The sequence below is a fragment of the Oryzias latipes genome, chromosome 2, assembly GCF_002234675.1.
Source record: "Oryzias latipes chromosome 2, ASM223467v1".
Classification (NCBI taxonomy): Eukaryota; Metazoa; Chordata; class Actinopteri; order Beloniformes; family Adrianichthyidae; genus Oryzias; species Oryzias latipes.
The window spans coordinates 10,558,328-10,578,003 of record NC_019860.2 but is presented as its reverse complement, the minus strand read 5'-3'; the positions used below and the strand labels follow the sequence as shown (position 1 = coordinate 10,578,003).

At 42.7% G+C, this 19,676-nt stretch overlaps 1 protein-coding gene across 1 annotated transcript in view; it reads left to right on the top strand.

The window, feature by feature from the left end:
• gli2 (GLI family zinc finger 2) overlaps window positions 1-19,676 on the top strand; it is a 73,588-nt gene that overhangs the window by 30,884 nt on the left and 23,028 nt on the right. Inside the window, exons 3-4 of the mRNA XM_023964285.1 lie at window positions 10,114-10,219; window positions 18,203-18,405. Of these exons, the coding sequence (XP_023820053.1) occupies window positions 10,114-10,219; window positions 18,203-18,405 (309 nt within the window). The remainder of the gene's footprint in view (window positions 1-10,113; window positions 10,220-18,202; window positions 18,406-19,676) is intronic.

Here is a 19,676-nt window from a genome sequence, read left to right as displayed (position 1 = left end):
GATGAATGAAATACAAATAACCTAAAAAATAAAATAAAGACTTGAATTTTCATTAGGTGAGGTGCTGAAACCACCAATAAAAGCACAGAGGTGGGAGGGTAATGATGTGGGCTTTACACCACTGAAACATTTTTTTAAAATACTTGTAGTAACTATGTGAATTAAGAAAACTCTTTTTAAAAAGTACAATAGTAGCTTTTATAGACAGTGAAGTGTAGTGGTGGGAGTCTGATGATGCATCAAGAACAATTTATATTAATTCATATTTTTATTAGAAGTCTTACATATAGTAACTTCATGAATAACTTCATAATCATTGCATCCAATTTGAAGCAGCTTTTATGCAAAAACAACTGAAGCAAATGAGACCGTTGCTTTTCCCAAACATTTAATAATCCCATTGTGGGAAAAAGGTCCAGTTCAGATTTGTGTCACGCCAAACTTCACTGTGGAAAATAACTGAACAACTTTAACTTAACAGAATACTTCTTTGGGTTACTTTTTTGGCTCATCTCTTCGGTGTCTAATTCATGTAAACAGCAATGCAATTATTTTATTACAGACCCAATCCAAAGAATGGTGTTGTTAGTGTTTTCAACATGTTCTTGTGTCCTTTTTGGGACGATGGAGGGACGTTTATAAAGAAAATTAAACTTAAAATTACATTTCTGAGTATTTCTTTAATCAAAGGGTTGTGAATCAGGAGCAGAATAAAAAAGCAATTTGAAAAAGATCATATATATTTGTTTTGTTGGAAATATGCTGTTTGGGTCACGGCTCCCTGCTCCGAGCTCTCATCAACAGGGAGAGTAAAGGGGGGCGGGGTTGCTCCATGCCAACAGCTCAGAGGTGAATTTATAATTAAAAGACCAACTGGAATGCTTTTAAAATAGCTAAAAAAAAAGATGATTAGAGTGGGTCTTTAGCCATTTAAAACATAAATTTTATTGGTGTGTTTATTGGCAAACTTTAGCCTCAATATAAAGAGCAAATAAAGAGTAATTGCTGTTTTTTTTGTCGGAAGCTCACCTGCAATAGCTACACACTTAGTGTGAAAATAAACCAGACAGAAATCAACTCACTTTCTTGGTCATATTTATTAAAAAATATGAAAAACTGATCATGCTTGCAGCATCACCTGTCACTGCCAACTCACCCAGATGTTATGCAAGCCCATCTTACCGCATTCAAACATTGTGTCGCAGCTGAGCAACATTTTTAGAGGAAGCAGGAAAAAACCTTACTGTAAATGGAGTTTAAGGACCCCAAAAATAAGAAAATGTAGAACGAGTCGCATAGATTAAACAGCATTTGCAGGAAAAATAACACAAATAAAACATTTTGCATGAACCAGAATTTTTCCCTTTTACTCATTGTCCAGTTTCAAATTGTAACTGAGAGCATTTTTTCCTCGGCAGTGACTCCAAACGTTGAATGTAATAATTGTGAGCTTTCATTGATCCACACAATATCACAATGTGGTGCAAAAAAGCACACGTTTGACCTTAAAGGGGCTTTGAGGAGCTGGGATGCTGATGCTAACATATCTAACTTTTTTTTTAGGATTTGTAAGGATAAGTGGCTGTTGGCCCACCCTGGGGGGGGGGGGCACCTGGTCAAAAAATGGCAGTGGTTCTGCTTTGGTAACTCGCGACCAACAAGCAGCAGACGACCCGGGAGGCCGCCGAGTGCTGATGTGACAGGACAGCCCTCCATCCATCTGCAGAAAATCCTGCTGGGGGTCCGGGCCTCCTTGGCGCCGATCAGAGAGGGGGGGGGGGGACTCAGACGGACACCTCATTAAGGCGTCACGGCTGATCCTCCCTCTCCTCCTCCCTCCTGGGTTTGCAGAACGAGGCCTTTTCCGTCATCTGCAGTTTAAATAAATTCCCGTCGAGCTGCCGCAGCGGCGTGGCGCGCCGTAATCCCAGGCGCCCTCCTGGCAGGGGTGTCTGCGGGGTAATATGGATGTTAGCTGTGAAGCAGCTGACACAGAAGCCGCTCTTTAATTCATTGCGTTTTAATTACGGCCCTCGTTCAGCAGCTCCGGGCCTTTCTGGTGCCTCACTCGACAGCGGGCCTTTATCACCGACCAGTCCGCCGAGATAATAAACTTTAGCTTTGAGGTAATTACTTAATCTGGACAAACCTGTGTGTTAAGCAGTGCTATTAAGAGAGCAGGTGATAAATCAGGCATGCATTGGAGGAGGTGATTACTCCAGCTGCAATCAGTCTTTGAAGCCGAGCAGTTTTAACGGAGCGAAATTACACAAACAGCATGCTAACGATGTAAGAAGGTGAGCGGAGGAGGCCCACTCACCTCCAGCCACTGATGCATGGAGGTTGTTAACGCGCAGCCTGAAGGCAGCTGTCCACGCTGACGGGCAGCTCTACCTCATGGCTGCAGTGGGCCGCCGCGACGGTGGGTCTGCAGGTTTAAAACCCGACTTTTTGTCTCTGAAAGTGAGAAGATGAAGCACCGGGATCCTGCATACGTTCACACCAAGGCCCCATGGGAGCAGGTGGACTCAAGGAGAGTTCTCTCAGCAAACACAAAACCATAAACCCTGAACAAATCCAACTAAATATTCAAGTTTTTATAGTTTCTCTGTGAAAAATGCTGAATCTGAAATAGTGACACTGCAGAATCTAATTTGACCTTTGGGGAAAACTGAGGGTTTTGTTGCTATTATGAGGTTTTACTGGGACTCTTTTCTACTGTAATTTACTTACAGTTTCACCAAAACACACTTCAATCACACCAATTAAGAGTCAAAGATGTTAGCTAAAGTTGTAAAACCAGGAACGCTCAAAGACCCACCTTGATGACAATCGCCCAACTTAAAACTTTACGTCTGGATAGCTTCAATATTGCTCTGGATTTTTGTCACACCACTAAGGTTAGGATGGGGTTGCAATCTATTGAGAGAGACTGTAAACAGATTGATCACGGGGAGTGGTGGCAGACTTACTCCATGCCAACAGTCCTGCCCACAAACTCAGAGGTCAATTGCTGCCGCTTTGCAGAAACTATGTCCTAGAAAACAACACAGATTTCTTTTGGTTTTGTAAAAATTATAATTAAAAGACCTTTAGGAACAAAATTTTCTTCTAACTTCTGACAACTTGCAGATAAAGATCTTTATTTGTGCTATAATTTTTAGTTAACCCTTTATCATCTGCGATGTCGACGGTGACATCTAAATAACAAACACTCTCTGACAAACCGTAATTACGTTGATTGCATTAAAAGGTTGAAGAGTTAGCCAAAAGAATGTCAACACTGGAGCGTATCAGCTTGTCAGTTAGCAAGTTAGCAATCATTTTACCTAAACAGGTGAAAACAGCCACAAGAAGATTAATTGTGTCGAACGTTTAAAAGACCCACTCCAGAGAAAATATGTGCTTTTGGTGTTTGTAACCCTTGTGCTATCCAAGGCACTTTAACATTGGGAATTGGGTCATCTAGACCCACTAGACAGTGCGCTGAACCTTTTTTCTTCAATGATTTGTGATCTTCACTGGTGTCCATGGATTACATAAAAATCCTCTCGACCTTTATCCACCTTTGTCATGGTAGGGAGAACACGTCAATGTAAGGCCAGGGTCATTTTGACCCCACAAGATAGTACAAGGGTTAACATGCTCTTGAATTTTTTTTTCATAATGGCAGACATATACAATAATGTACGACTAAAACTACTACCTATATATTTCTTTTATTCAAGTCGCGTTGGATAAGGAGCAAACGAAAACCGGATGTTTGTAAAAGCTCGGGCTCACGACACAGTTACTGCCGTGGGCAAGATAAAGTCTCGCTTTTTCGCCTTAATTCTAAATCCTTCACTTGCAGACAATTTGATCCATGTACGTTTTCATTTCCTCATCTAAAATCTACAGCTGGATTGCTCTGATATTGCTTGCAGTTATTTTTATTTATTTTTTTCTACGCTATCCCTAGCTTGGGCTTGTGAGGCGCTATTCGCTAGTGGGAGAGAATGTAACAATGGCATGCTGGGAAATTAGCTAGACTAACTTCCCCGCCAACAGTTCCCACCCACAACCCAGAAGCGAATTTCTAATGAGCTCCTGCAACTCTGCAGAAAATGTATCTTAAAACAACACAGGTTTTATTCTATTTTAGTAGAAAAACTGCATAATTACAATTAAAAGACGAAAATTGGTTTTAAAAGTTTGTGGGTTTCTACTTAAAATGTAAAAAGGAAGTGTGAGCGTCTGCAGCGCTTCTCTCTTCCTTTGAAATTCTGGAGCTGCTGTAAAAAGGCATTTGAAGCTGCAGGTCTCGTTTCCTGCGGTTAAGGAACATAAAACAATGTTTGCGCTGCAGTTGTGAAGAACTGCACCGCTTTACTGCTCCTCTCAAACTAATGCCATCAAGCAAAGACTAATGGATGGCCAAAGTCTCGGCGGCTGTGCGGGGAAGGCCTTACATGTGTCGGGGGATGGGGCCGCTGCCCCCTGATTCGGTTAAATGCGCCTCCAGAACTCTCAGGAGCGCTCGCCTTTTGTTCTTCCCGCACGGGCAGAACAATGGAGCTGTCTTGGTGATGGAAGCCGGCCCGGTCAGCGGGACCGGCCCTGGCCCCGCTGAGAGATCCCGGGCTCGGATGACCGACTGGATGTCTTCGTCAAGCTGGGAGGAGGGAAACTTAAGCCGTGACACAAAACTTCTGCTGCAAGTCCTGCGGTTCAGATTAAACTCAGCGGCTGCACCGCCTCCATCTTCCCGGATGTTTCCTTCCTCCTTCTGGATCTGCGCACCTCCACTTGTATCCACATGTGGTGTCAGTGACCCAGATTCACTAACGCGAGCTGCTCTTTGTCTCTTCCACCCCCCTTCTCCCATAATTCACCCCCAGTGTTATGAATGCCGCATTAACTCGAGCTGCTCCTTCAATGGAGGCCTTTAGTCCTCACCTCCTCAGGTCTGTGTGCTGGCTCTGTGTGGAGGGGATTCAAAGGTAATTACAGCCGCTGAGCCATATTACTGCGCAGAAGGGAAGGGGGGGGGGGGGGATCAGAGAGGGGAGGGAGAGGAGGCAGGTGGGTAGTTATTCAGGGTGAAGGTGGACGTAGAAAGATGGGGATTTGAGAAAATAGAACGATATTTCTGCACAGAAACCTCTCACATTGAAATAAATTGAAATCTTTCCGTCATGATCTTCCTGGTAAATTTATAATGTATAACAAACGTCCGCATGAAGGAAAATGCAAAACAAACAAACCAGTGAACAAGCTACACAACAGACTTCCAGGAATCTGATCCAAATCCTAGCTACTGTAGCCGAGCTTTGCCAGATGGTGGCGCATATAATACAACCACTTTAACCACACAGAAGTAGCCGGCAGCACAAAATAAAACACAATCTTTAGACTACTGTAACTCTTTGACCACATCTCCAATTTATGTCATTCTGAAGCTTAAACAAGCAGCTTTCCGCTGATTTGCAACACCGCGAAGCTGCTTTTCTGTGAGTCAGAATTAGTTGGTTTAAGTTAATTTAGTAAACACTTAGATTTTTATTCACAGCTGCCATTACGGCTAGTAGGCCTGCACAATATGCCGCAAATTTATCGTTATCGCAATATAGAGCTCTGCAATATACATATCGCGTTTGGTCCAAACGCCAGACGGTCCAGACGGCGAGAATCGCAATAAATCGTAAACCTTAAATGTGTTAAAACAATCTTATGGCAGCTTGAAGTATTAAAATCAATCAGATAAATACTTTTATGCATTTGACCAATCGGATGGACGACTTTACGTTGTTGACCAATCTGATGGAGCCCTTTAATGTTCGATGTTTGTCACCTATGTTGACGAGGGTCATTTGAAGTATAATTTTTAAACTGTTGCATTGAAATTGGAATGGTAATTTTGGTTATTTTACTATTTGTTTATATATTGCAAATTATATTGTTATTGCAATATTAATCTCTAATATCACGTGTTTTCCTCATATCGTGCAGCCCTAACGGCTAGTAATGTCTGTAACAATTTAGGCAAACCTGGATGACATGTCGTAGACCGCTCAGTCAACCTGTGGAGCAAAAATGTTTGTGCCCGTTCTTCTCTCTAATGCAAGCGACAGGTTGTGGCTAACACGTAAAGGTAAGTAAATTGCAAAGTAGGTGAGACTCAAGCGTGTCGTAGGAATTTTTTGTTGAGGGAAACGTGTGTCCAACCAACCAGTTTAAAAAAAAAGTCTATGTAATTGGTGTTTCAGGCTTCAGTGTTGAAAACTCTCGTCTACGCTGCGACCGTTTTTGGGCTTAAGTACAAAACGTGCGTCCATTGAACATGCGCTGAAAGTTAAACCAGGTCGAACTTTAACCCATTGGGGACCCTGACTAGGTAGTGATGTATGGATGGCGTTTTGTTTTTTTTTTCAAAAATTGGATGTGCCAATCCTTTAAAAATGTATCATGGAGGAGAAATCGATAATTGCAGTTTTTACCCAGCCAGAATTCTATGACACCAAGTAATTCATGTATCGGAATTTATGTATGAAAGTAAAAGCCGTAACCCTTGTGCTATCCTAGGCACTTTACCATTGGGAGTTGGGTCATCTAGATCAGTGTTTTTCAACCTTTTCTGAGCCACGGCACACTTTAACCTTAAAAAAAATCCTGCGGCACACCAGCATCCAAAAAAAAAAAAGAAAAAGGAGAAACTCATAGTCTGTATTGATCTACAGCCCCTCCACAATCTCAGATGCATTTTTGAGATAATTGTGTCAGAAAAAGCTGGAAACTGCAGCTTTTTTTTTTAAAAAGATGCAATAAAAGTTAAGTTAGAAGATTTAAAAACAGTTTGTTGTGTGTTCGTTGGTTTCAAGACGTTTAACAACAGATCTCCTTGTGCGCTGCCACTCTCACAACCCAATGCATCATGGGAGATGTAGTGCATAAAACGGCAAAAGATCACCCTTTCGGAGCTTCATTGTTTTGTTTCCTTGGTCCACGGTCTGACACCGGATTCTGTGGAAAGTTACACCGCTAAAGACGAGCTTTAGCTGGTATTTTTGTTAGAACTAAGTGACTTTACGAGATAAATTGGGACAAGGAAGTAAAGACTTTAACCACTTCTGATTGGTCAGTCTGATGACATGTGATTAAGCCCCCCCAAGAATGATTGGTGGAGACAGTTAAAGGGGCGGGACTTTTCCAAAATACAGCCGAAGCTGCAGCTGAATCCCGGTACCGTAATTCTTATCAAAATGTCTTGAATAAAATAAAATAAATGCAAAGAAAAAGTATTTTAGGATCTTTTATAGTCCTAATTCCTCAGTGTTTTATCAGGGCCTGTTTGGATGAACAAAGAGCTGAAATCCTGGAGATGGGAAATGTTTTTAGATCAGTTAATGAGGGTAATTTCCCACGGCACACTTGACCATCTCCCACGGCACACTAGTGTGCCGCGGCACACTGGTTGAAAAACACTGATCTAGACCCACTAGACAGTGCTCTGAACCTTTTTTCTTCAATGATTTGTGATCTTCACTGGTGTCTACGGATTACATGAAATCTTTTCACCTTTATCCACCTTTGTCATGGTAGGGAGGACACGTCAACGTAAGGGTGGGGTCACCTAAGATAGCACAAGGGTTAACTCTTGTGCTAGGCAAAAGTCCCAAGATTTGGACATTTTACACCAGGCCTCTTCCAAATGTAGGCGGCGGACATGTGCTAGTAAACAGTTCAGTAGAAAAAGAAGAAGAAGAATTCCCGCCCTGCTTGTTCAGTGTGAACACCATAGGCTAAAGGGGCGTGGCTTTGCACGTGGTTAGCAAGGAGCCAGTAATCCCACCTGACTGACAGGTAGAGTGTGGCATAAGGGCGCCGTTCGACAGCATCACCTGTGTGTCATGAGTGCGCTCAACATACATTAGCCTTAAAAATACTTCACAGTACATTTAGCACACGCATGACGATGGTACGTTCCTTTTTCATGACATCCCTAGAGATGGCTGTACAAGCTGCAAAACACACCTGCGCTCCCCTTAAAATCCAGCTGCTCCACTCTACGACCCTCCACGGGCCCAGACATGTACGGGTGGACCCCACGTATGGGTGCTGTAAGACTAAGACTAAGGGTTCACTACTGTAAGATGATGTACATCAGCACAGAACTGCTTTCCTATGCTTCAGAATCCATTGTAATTGTAAAAAAAATTGCGTAAACGGTTGAAGAGCTATGGTAATTCAAAAAACATTAACACTGGCGCTGAAGCTCCGGTGGTAAAGCGTTAGCAAAAAAACAAAAGTGTTTCCATTTTAATCAAAACACTGATTTTGTTTGTGAGAATAATATAAACTTGTTTGACATTTTCAGAAATGATTGAACAAAATAACGTATTAGCATAAACATAAAGTTTATTAACGTTTCATCTTTAATAAATGCCTAAATAAGCTGCATAAATAAAAGTCCCAACAAGGCAAACAGAAAAAGATTTCCATGAATTGTTGTAGTAAACCCTTTAAAGGATTGCGGCCTGGAACAGAAGCCTCCCCGCAATCCCACCGTCCTCACATGAATCATGACCTCTGTCACAGCTGTGACAGCCGTGGACGTCAGCGGCTCAACATAAAGCGGGAATCTTGCCGCTTTCCCAGCAGAGGGAACGAGCCGGCCGGTCGTCGCTGTCAAGGTGCAGAGTGAGAGGAATGGACCTGGAATGCTGACTCACTCAGGTCTCTGGCCCGTGGAGACTCACGGGGCCCCGCTGTCCAAGCCGACGCTTGGTGTTGGAGCGGATAATGGTCCGTGGCCCCGGCCTGTCCCCTCCGGAATCCCAGGTCACCCTGGCATTCCCACAAGCCGGCAGCATGTGAGAAAGACTGGAGGAATTTTAATGCAGTCCAGAGATCAGCTGGGTCTCCTCCTCGTCTTCCTCTTTGTCTTCCATGATTAGGCAGCTCAGAGACGAGACACACCAGGTTACAATTAAAACTGCACCGAGGGAGTACATGCTGAGGGGAACCGTAGGAACGCCCTCGCGGAGCGTTTTCAGATGAGGAACCTGGGAAAAATGTTAACAAGAACCACAACTCCATAAAGAGCTTTAAAGGCTGCATTTATGTGTCGGCGAAACAAAGGGAAGAACATCTCCTGTAATGTCGAGAGCTAATTACTTCTGAAGTTTTTTTGGTAAACTTCCCAGATCCCTAAAAAGATCCTGAAAGCAAAAGAGGACTCCAATAAAATATTTAAAGGGGGCCATTAAGTGGATCCACGATAAAACAAAGCGGCTAAATTAGAAGCAGAGACGCACCTTTTCCCGGCAATCATTTTGAAGCCAGACAGACGTGCAGAGGATGCTAAGCTATAACAGTCGTCATGGAAGATACTTCCTGTTGAGAACTGTCCCTTCTTTGGATCCAGAGGTTCTGAAAAGTGGGTTTTTGTGGTTAAGAGGTGTAAACTTTGCCAACCAGTGTACGGTTTTTGGGCTGAAGCATTCACTGAACAGGGGTGAAAAGTACAGTCAGAGGCTTGCGATGTTGTCGAGGTGGACCCTGAGGTCCAGAGTAGCCAAAACGTTGAGTCTAAACTCAAACGTTAAAAGCAGCCTGCTTTGTGTTAAAGTGAAAATGGAAAAGTCCAGATCCCGCTCTTGATCAGAAGTCAGAACAGTCTCATCTCTGAGTGCAGGGAGACGAAAATCACTCATCCACTTTTCTGCGTCAGTGAAAACAAACACAGTCGAGCTCCCGTGTGCACTAACAGTCGGTGGAGACTCCGCTGTCTCTGGTAAAGGAGCAGCAGAGAGCTTTTTGCGGCGCTGCAAGGCCAGGTTCGGGCCGGGCTGCAGCTCTCTTTCACAGTCCATCACCCTGTCAGTTCAAAGCTGTAGCTGCAGGTCGAGTTGGCTATCTTTTATGTTGAAGTTGTAAGATTTCTTGGGACGACTTTGATTACTTATTTATTCTACTTCTCTGGTGTGATAGTGCCAATGTTTTACAGGAAACGGCCCAGCCAGCTCTGAAACCTTTTCTTTTTTTTCTTTTTTTTTTTGTTGTAGCTCTTTTGCCTTTGAGATGTCTCCTTTTTTTTGAAGTCTCCTCTTTCTTCTTGTCTTGTCCCTGCAGCCCCCCACCACCTCTTCCCCACTTTCCACACGCCAATCCCCATCGACATGCGGCACCACGAGGGCCGCTACCACTACGAGCCCCACGCGCTGCACGCAATGCACAGGTAAGCACCGCTATCAACGCTGAACTCTGCTGACAAAAGTTTCCCGTTCTGCCCCTGCTGCGACTCCCGACTCGTGTTAGCAGACGCTGATGAGAGCTGAGCGCTCGCCAGCTTCGGTATCAAAAGCAGATGCCAACACGCTGGCGTCCAAAGTGAATAAGCAATGCAGGCTCTAAATTCCTCCTCTGCAGCCCTTGTTTCCGATACAGTTGATTATGTGGGCAAGCTTTGCTCTTTTGGCTCCAGTCGTCTGGGGATGAAACACTTTGATGTTCTGAAGAGTCTGAAGTTTGGCTACAGGGATCCAGAAGAGAAGAGAAGAAGCTCCTCTCTGTAATCCAAATCAGTCCAGTTTCTGAGAAAATCTCCTGCTTGCTCAGTGCGCCGTTTTGACCCCACTGTTTTTACCAGCAGACTTTATGAAGTGAATCTTGTCTGACACGGACCTCCTCTGCTGTTTACATTTCTCTTAGTGCTTCTTTTTTTTGGGTTCCTTTTTTAAGCTTTTTGCTGTAGCTCTAGGATGATGCTGTCTAAGCGCTTTTCCAAAATAAAGTTTATTGACTATTTATCTACTTCTTAATATGAATTTCGGAATCAACTGGTCCTGTGGGAGATGCAAGAGAGAGAATTTTATAGTAGAAAAACCGCTCATGTCAAAACTTTTTGTATAAGGCCTTATAGTCACATGCACCCGTGCAAGTGACTATACTGTACAAACTATACAAACTCCTAACTGACCGAATGCTGCACACACAGGGTGTCCAGGTGATACCTACGTGCTTGTAGGGTGTCAACACAGACCACCCTCTGATTGTCAGCCCCTTATGTAGTGCAATTCAAAGATTTGTGCGACATGTCTGCGTTTCACCATTATTTAGCCTCACGTGTTGCATAACTGTTCGCTACAACCTGTCGCTCGCAGCATGCCCATAGAACAAAATGTGCATGAACATTTTGTCTCTACGGACTCACCGATCTTGAATCTTACGATCTTAAATTTCTTGCGGGTCTCCTGCTTGTCCTGTACAGGTTTACCCATTTTTTTGTGTGCAGACAGCCCGTATCGTCCTTGAGGGGAGTTGTGCCCAAGGGACAAGCTGCACTCACAAATAAAGGGGCATCCCCCCCCCCCCCCCCCCCCCCCCCTCCCAAGTTTTACTGATCCATTTCATCATTTGTACAAGAACTATAGGATAGAAAGACAGTGAGGAAGAGAAAGTGCCATGCAATCCGAATTTCCAAGTTGGGTTACTTTTATTGGCATCATGGCTGCCTGATGTGAAAACGCACAGTACGTTGCATTGGAAATCTAAAGAAGAAAACAGGGATGTTTTCATCACAGTCGTTCTCATTCTCTTCTATAACTAAGCAGCTTTGAGATCAAAAGCGGAACAGTTGACAGTTGGGGTTCTTGGACAAATACCCCAGACGTAACTTTATTGCCTCCTCATAGTGCAACTGTTTGTGAGCAACTTGAGGCTCCGAAGCCACTTGCAGCTGCTTTATCCCTCCATTGTGGATCTTTGGCTTTAAAGAAAAATGCTTGTAATTTGAATAAATAATGCGTTTGGTTTCATTTGTATTCGTTAAATAATTTGTCATTTCCGATGAGATTTTTAGATTTAGATTTAGATGTTATTTTTGGATGTTGGATAACTGAGAAAAATGAAGGTAAAAGGTTTAATCTTTTGTCCATCCATCATGATAAAAAATATCATGTTTGACGTCTTGCAATTTTAATTCAAGTAAATCTTCTGTAGCAGGAGAATATCACAACATTTTTACACAACATATTTTATTTTGAAATAAACTTGGGGATGTACTACTGACAAAAATAGAAGTAGTTGGAGTTGTTTGCAGAAAAATAAAACACTGTTTTACATAAGTAGCCTATGTAAATATCCATAAGCTACTTGTTAAATACATGAATGGCTTATTAGCTCCAATACATAAATAAAGTTTATTTTTCCTAAACATGAAGTTAAACTTTGCAATTTTTGCTGGGTTGCAGACCCCTGGTCTTTACTCACAGTGCCTGGCCAGGTACCTCCTTCTACTCTACCCATCGAAAACTAAGGGCTTGAGGCAAATTTAAAAAAAAGACCTCCTAAAAACTAACTGCTGATTCTGTTTTATTGTGATGGATCTTGTGCTTTAACGATGAATCATCTGAGCAGCTAATCCACAGAATGCATCATTACTGATGTCATGTTTAATGCCAGTCGAAGTTTAGCAATCCGATCAGATTTGTATCACTCCAGACTCCTCTGATGAGGACTTTGGTCCATGTCTGCAAGCTAGCTTTAGCTCAGTCACGCTATGGAGTGCCTGGTGTCGGTGGGCTTTACCCAACAGTGGCTGGGATAGGCTCCAGCAACCCTTTGACTCTGAGAGGGATTACGCGGGTTTGACAAGTAGAAAACAGTGAATATGTAAAACTTCACGGAAAGTTTGAAAAAAGTTGAGAAAATCTTGAAATCCTTGCTGTTGAGCTAAAGTTCAAATATATGAAAGAAAGCGGAACATTTCTGGAACAAAGTTTTTGAAATTTGTCATAGTTTCTTTCGTTTAGAAAGTACTGAAAAGTTTGAGAACGGCGATGTTCATGAAAACAAAGAGCCCGAGCAGATCTGAGCGCGCACTCTTGGGCTCCAGTTCTCCATCACAAAAGAAAAAACCAGGAAAGTCGATACGCGCGTGCGAATGGAGGCGTTCCATTTAAATTCACAGATTTGATGGTGATGCATACTTCACGCCTGGCAGAAGCAGGGCTATTTATCACACCGCTGCGGAAGAAGGAGGTGGTGGGGGGGGGCTGTCCGCGGACTCGGCCACCTTGATTAATGTGATTTGATCTTGACAGTGGACCCTAATTCATCAAGACCTTGATCTGGCTGTCGCTCCCCCCTGCCTGCGCCAAATTCACCTAATTATAGGAACATTGCGCAGCAAATTAAGTGCGCTGTCATTTGTCGCCTGTGCGGCACTTTATTACACAGCCGAGGCGGCGTGTCAGAGGTCCCCTCCTTGATTGTCTAACATGACATGCCGGCGCCGTCCTCTTCATCATTGTTTGCATATCCTGTAATGAAATCCTGCTTATTTTGTCAGGCCTGTCATAAGCGGCCGCAGAGGGAAGCCTCCTTCTTCTCTGGGTACTTCTTGTTCTGTCAGAGCAGATGACAAGGGAGGAGGAACACAGAGAAGAGCTCATCCTCCTCTCCAGGCAGAAGCTAGAATCATCAACCGCCATCAACGTTGTCGGTTTTCCCTGCTGGAGGTCACAGAAGGACAACGTTCTGGACCCAATATGATCTCCACTACATATCAAGTTAGGCAAATACAAATGTTGAAGTCACTGGTTAAGAATAATGCTGGTGTTAAAGCAGACATTCTAAAGGTTTTCAACAACATTTAAGTTTTAGCGTATAAAGTCTGTCTTATATACAGTATTTTCTATATGCAGCCTGCAGATGTAAGTCTTACCAGGACAAATTTGCCATGTGCACAATGTTTTATCAAACATTTCGTTGAAAACATTTAAGAAAACAAGAAATCCACATTAATTTTGGCAACACTCCTCATACACCAGCACGGAGGGGGAAGGGTGATGATATGGGCATGTGACACCTCATCTAATGGCATCCGTGTGGATGGAGGTGTCAAAGTTTTGTTTGTGTTAACTCCAGATTAATCTGGGGTCACGCAGAATATCTCAAATTTTTAAAGACTTCCTAGAACTTTCTGTCTTACGAAAACAAACGATTTGAGTTTGTTTGTTATAACATGAGAAAGCGTGTGGGTTAAACTTAAGGATGATAATAGACTGAGCTGGCGACTATAGAGTGACTTTGCACTAGTGAATGATAAAAATGAGCCACAAAGTACAGTCTGTCTGAAACACATTATACATGCAGAGCCTCAACTTTACTTTCAAATGGAATCTGAGATGAACATTGAAGAGTTCCAGCTGGACTATATCAACTGAAAGTTAACTTGTAATCTATTCTAGAAAATAATCATAGTGGAAAAATAAATGTATCTCAGAGGTTTGGACCTGTATTTGGTTTAAAACCGTCTAAATCTGAATGTCAAACTCCTTAACAAACCTAGAGCATACAAAAGGAACATAACACACAGCCATGATAGACCCTACGAAACAATCCGTTTATCAAACGATTCACAGGACATTTTACTGCTTCTCTCTTCATCAACCATTTTTTACCAGATTGGCTTGAAAGACAGGTGGAGGAGATGAAAAGGGAGCCTCTAAGTGCTCTAACCCTTGTGCTATCTTATGGGGTCCAGATGACCCCACCCTTACATTGACATGTTCTCCCTACCATGACAAAGGTGGATAAAGGTGGAAAGATTTCATGTAATCCATGGACACCAGTGAAGATCACAAATCATTGAAGAAAAAAGGTTCAGCGCACTGTCTAGTGGGTCTAGATGACCCAACTCCCAATTTAACGTGCCTTGGATAGCACAAGGGTGTCTGCGCAGCACACTCGTAAACTTAAATTTAGTCACAGCTGCCCTTACGGTTGGAGACTGTCTGTGCGTCAAAAATTAGCAGACCTCTACGCAGAGGCCGGAGCGAAATGGCATGGTCGTAGACCGCTCGGTGAGTCCCTAGACCAAAAGTCTTCATGTACATTTTTCCTATAGGTATGCGACAGGTCGTTGTGAACACTAAAGATAAGTAAGGGTGAAGTAGGTGAGCCACAAGTGTGTCGTACAACCAGATTATGTGTGGGCATCCAGGCTCTATACGATAGCACTTCCCGTACGGCATGAGTGCGCGCCAATTACATTAGTCTTAGGAACACTTCACAATCCATTTAACACATGCACGACAACAGTACGTTCCATTATCATGACGTCCCTTGAGGTGGTATGAGTGCCACTGCAAGACACACCAATGCTCCTCTTGAGATGAAGCCGACCTTCTCTACAACCCTCATTGGGCCCGGACAACTCAACAACCCGTACAGGTCAACCTCCATATGCGACTAGGGCTTTAGCTCTATGATCCTGACGGTGATTTATCTAAATCAGAAATTCTCTGACCCTCTAGACAAGTATTGCTGTCACTGCAATTTATCTTCAGAACCAACTATAAATACACCGCTTTCAACTTCTTCATCGTCGGGCCACTGGAGGTTTAGGTAAACTTCAAAACTTTCTGAAACAAATTTCAGTTTTTAGTAAGCAAAGAGTTGATTTTGTTCCATATTTTATTAGAACAAAATCTATTATGAATGGTGTTCATTGGATTTATGCAGGCTACTTAGTGCAAAATTAAATCCTGGACTGTGCAGCAGGAATTCTGCTGTAAAGTCTAACACCTCATTAAAGGTGCTGATATGATGTTAGCAGCTGCTGCAGCCACGGCCATTAAACCCAACCGTGCAGAGGGGAAGGAGGGCAGGGTTAGGTCCATCAGGAGGTGTGAGCGGCGTTGCACCTGATTTTCAGAGGTGAAGCTAGTTTAATGTGAAATGTCTTCGAACCAGCCCTGCAGCCTGGTTCACATCGGCCCGACACGTTCCAATTTTAGCTGCAGCTTGGAAACATTACAATATGAAGCCGGTGAAAAATGTTTCATTTGGTTTTGGACACTCATTTTTTGTGGCAGTAGAGTTAGAAAGCAGCTGATGAAACTGAAAGTATATCTAGACCTGTAATACATCGTTTAACATTGGAGGATCATGACAATGAATAAACGCAACAAGCAGCTATGAAATCTGAAATAACATTCTTAAAAGATCTGCACTTAGACACCTGAACGCTACAGAAGCCTTGAGATGACCTCATCAACCAGACAGAAATATAGCAGATCCAACTTGATTTTAAAGAGTCCCGAGCAACATTAGTCCAGATGGAGCTCAGGTTAATTTTTACAGGACTTTAGGTCCTCCAACATGGATCAGTTGAGTAAATTAAGAATTAGCGGCATCCTGAATTTCTAAAGAGGAAGTTGAAGTTAAAGTCCCATTATCTTCCGCATTTGACCCATCCCCCGGGGGAGCGGTGAGCTGCAGACACAGCCGTGCTCGGGAACCATTTGGCGGCTTAACCCCCCCAATCCAACCACCGCTAAATACTGAGTGTCAAGCAGGGAGGCACTGAGTCCCATTTTTAGAGCTGGTTAAGGAGGTCAGGTAAATCTGATCATTCCACGAGCAGGTTCTTCCACAAACAGACATTATTGCCATGAGGGTGTTCACATGATGACAAGAAGAGGTTTCAGTAGATACCATCTCCAAGCATGAAGCCTTAGTCACATGAATCCATGCAGAGGGGTTGACCCGTACGGATGCTGAGGGTTGTAGAGAGGAGCTGCTAATTTAAGGGACATCATAGAAATGGAACGTACCATTTTTGTGTTTGTGGTAAATCGGGTGTAGATGTGGTAGAATCGTGAAGCATTGGTCGGGCTAAAGGAGTTGGACGCAGTCATGACAAATGAGTGATGAAGTCGTACGGTGTCTTCTCACCACACTCTAGTCGTTAGTGAGACCATGAGTGAATGCAGAACACACAGGTTCATATCTTACGTTAGTGCCTGTAGGAAGTCCACAAACACTGCAAACAAACAAATAGTTTGGAATTCCCAAATGTCATTGGAATCAAACCATTTGCTTTGGGAATCATGTTTATTATAGGACTCCTCCTTCCCTCACAGTTGGGAACCCCGTCTCCATTAAATACCGAACCATTTCTGCTCCGTGTGATTCTGGCTGCGGAGGCTGCAGGAGCTTGTTATCACAGTAAATAAACTCTGTAAGAGAAAGAGAGCACGCTCACCTGCAGGCCTTTGCATGATGAAAGCGTCAATAACTCAGAGAGGTGATGGGGGAAAGAAAAAAAAAGTCAGATCTTTATCTGCTCCACTGAAAAACATCACCTCATCCTGGATTCACACCAAAAGTCTGACTGCAAGCGAACGCAGCCTTTGTTGGATTTTGCATGAGTGGATGTGAATGTTTAATTAAGAAACCAGGTAAGATGTAGAAACAATTTGAAACTGGGGATGGAGATGAAAAATCAACTCAGATTTCATATTTAATGAGCCAAATATCAGAAATGAATGGGTTTTTTGACACTTAATTTTTTTATAGAAAATTATCATCTAAATGAGTGTGGACAGCGTTTAAAGTTAAGCGAATAGGTTAAATAGGAAAGTATTTAAAGCCCTTTCAAACCATGGAGAGCCAAGAAATAAAGCAAAAGTCAGAGTGAAAATAAACCCATTCTAAACCTGGTCGACTATCAGATATAAGTCTGTTGTATCAAATCCACAAAAAAATATTGAGTAGAATCCAAGATCAGATTCAGAAAATATTAAAAAAGATTAAACTGTGAAAAAAAGTGCTTTAAAGAAACCCAAATCCATTAAAAAAATAAGAATAATCCAAAACCCAGTTGAAAAAACACAGTGCTTATGGTCTAAGTCTGTGAAATTTGGTTCTGCCAGAATCTCCCCGCACATGTAAAAAAAAAAGTCTATAGAAGATAATAGAGAAGATTCCTCGGGCCACTCTCTTTCTGTCTGTGTCTCATGCTTTTCATGTAATTCAAGAACCTTCTGAGTCAAATTCAGACTTGTACCCACTTGACAAGTCTGAGCGAAAGCCTCCGTTTTGGTTCTGTCCATCAGATGGCTCACCTGAATCTTCCTGCCGGGTTTTTTTTTTCCTGCCACGCAAACGACACACCACACCAAAAACTGAGCTTTTTGATGTAATCTCCCTCTGGGAGGTAAAGCAGGGGTCATGTGGTGGAAGTGACTTCAAAGGAACATCAGACAAGCATCGTGTCTCAGCAGGTCCGACTCTGAAACAGATCCGTGGTCTGTGGATGGGGTAGAAATCCAGCATCCAGCGCCACTATGAAGACCAAAAATGTTTGAGGTGGCACCATACGGTGAGGTCTATTTGATTTATTTTAGGTTTTTTTTGTTTTGTTTTGCAGCTCTGCAGGTTTGAGTGGCACTCCCGTCATCTCGGACCTCTCCCTGATTCGCCTCTCCCCCGCTGCCATGGCAACCGGCGACTCCCCATTCAGCCCGCCGCACCCATACGTCAGCCCTCATGTGGAGCACTATCTACGCTCGGTGCACGGCAGCCCCACCTTGTCCATGATCTCCGCCGCCAGAGGACTCAGCCCCGCAGAACGTGAGTGTACTGAGGACTCAGGAGGAACTCAAGTCCAGGAACAACTTTCAACACATTCTCAAGACTAATGTGTCCATGAACTTTGAAACTTCAGAAAATTCAGCAATTGTAAAATTAACATTGTTTCAATTTCCCTCCCAATTTAAATGTTCTGAGATTTGAGGCGGATGGAGCAGAAATTGTCTGTTTGAGGTTAAATATTTATTGTTAAGCCTAATTCTTGTGAGATTTCCAGATCTACAACTGCTTTTTATTACTGTAAAGTCACCCAAAACATTGGATTTGTCTGTAGTACTCAATTTTAAGTCTGCTGCATTTATATGCCTTTAAAAGACTGAGATCATCACTCTGCAATAACCTAGCCTTAAGAAAGTCAAAAGACTTTTGCTTTAAGAAAACATTTTTGCCTTGAAAGACAAACAATCGTATTAAGAAAGTTTTTCAATCACAAAATAATGATAGTTTAAGAAAACATGTCCTAGTGACTAGAATTTTTTTCTTAACATAAGAATTCTTGGTGAAACCATTTTTTTTACCACGTTGCCTATTTTTCTAATTACTTATTTAGAGAATTATTGATAATTTCCAGGAGACCTGTTTTTTCAGTGCAAGAATTACACTAGAAAACAAAATTTCCTGAACATTATTCTGGTCTAGATAGGCTGTGGACGCTTACAGTGGCTTTATAGAAACCAGTAGTGGAAGACCCTAACACCATGCTATTCTTAAGTCTTTTATAGTAAACAATATGCATTTATATGATAATGTATTACCTTTGGAACACAAAAGAACACATTTTTTTACTAAATATGAGATATTTTCGCAAGCTTTTTTCCAACTGGGAAATAACACGGCTTTCTCTCCGTGTGGGATCTGCCCCTTTCATGCTGTCAACCTAGAGCCGCCCCCGGCAGCATGTCTACGTTTGGCTCACGAAAACAAACAACATCTGAACTTTGGCATAGGTGGATGTGCATACTGTGTGTATAAAAGGAAAGGGTTTTTGCCAAACACCGCAGAGAAAGTGTGTGTTTTGTAACTCTTCCTCGGAAGGGGCTGTTCTCACTGGTCTACGTCGGCTCACAGGAACCCGCTCGTTTTCGGGAATTGGGAGGAGCTGATGCTCAGAGCGCAGGTTTTTAGAGGAATGTTCTGTTGTTTTTTGTGAAGAAAAACATTGTAATACATTGAATAGCTCAAATGGATTTTGCGTGGTATAGGCAACAGTGTAACAGGCAACAGTTAGCACGTTCAATAGGAAAGTCCATTAA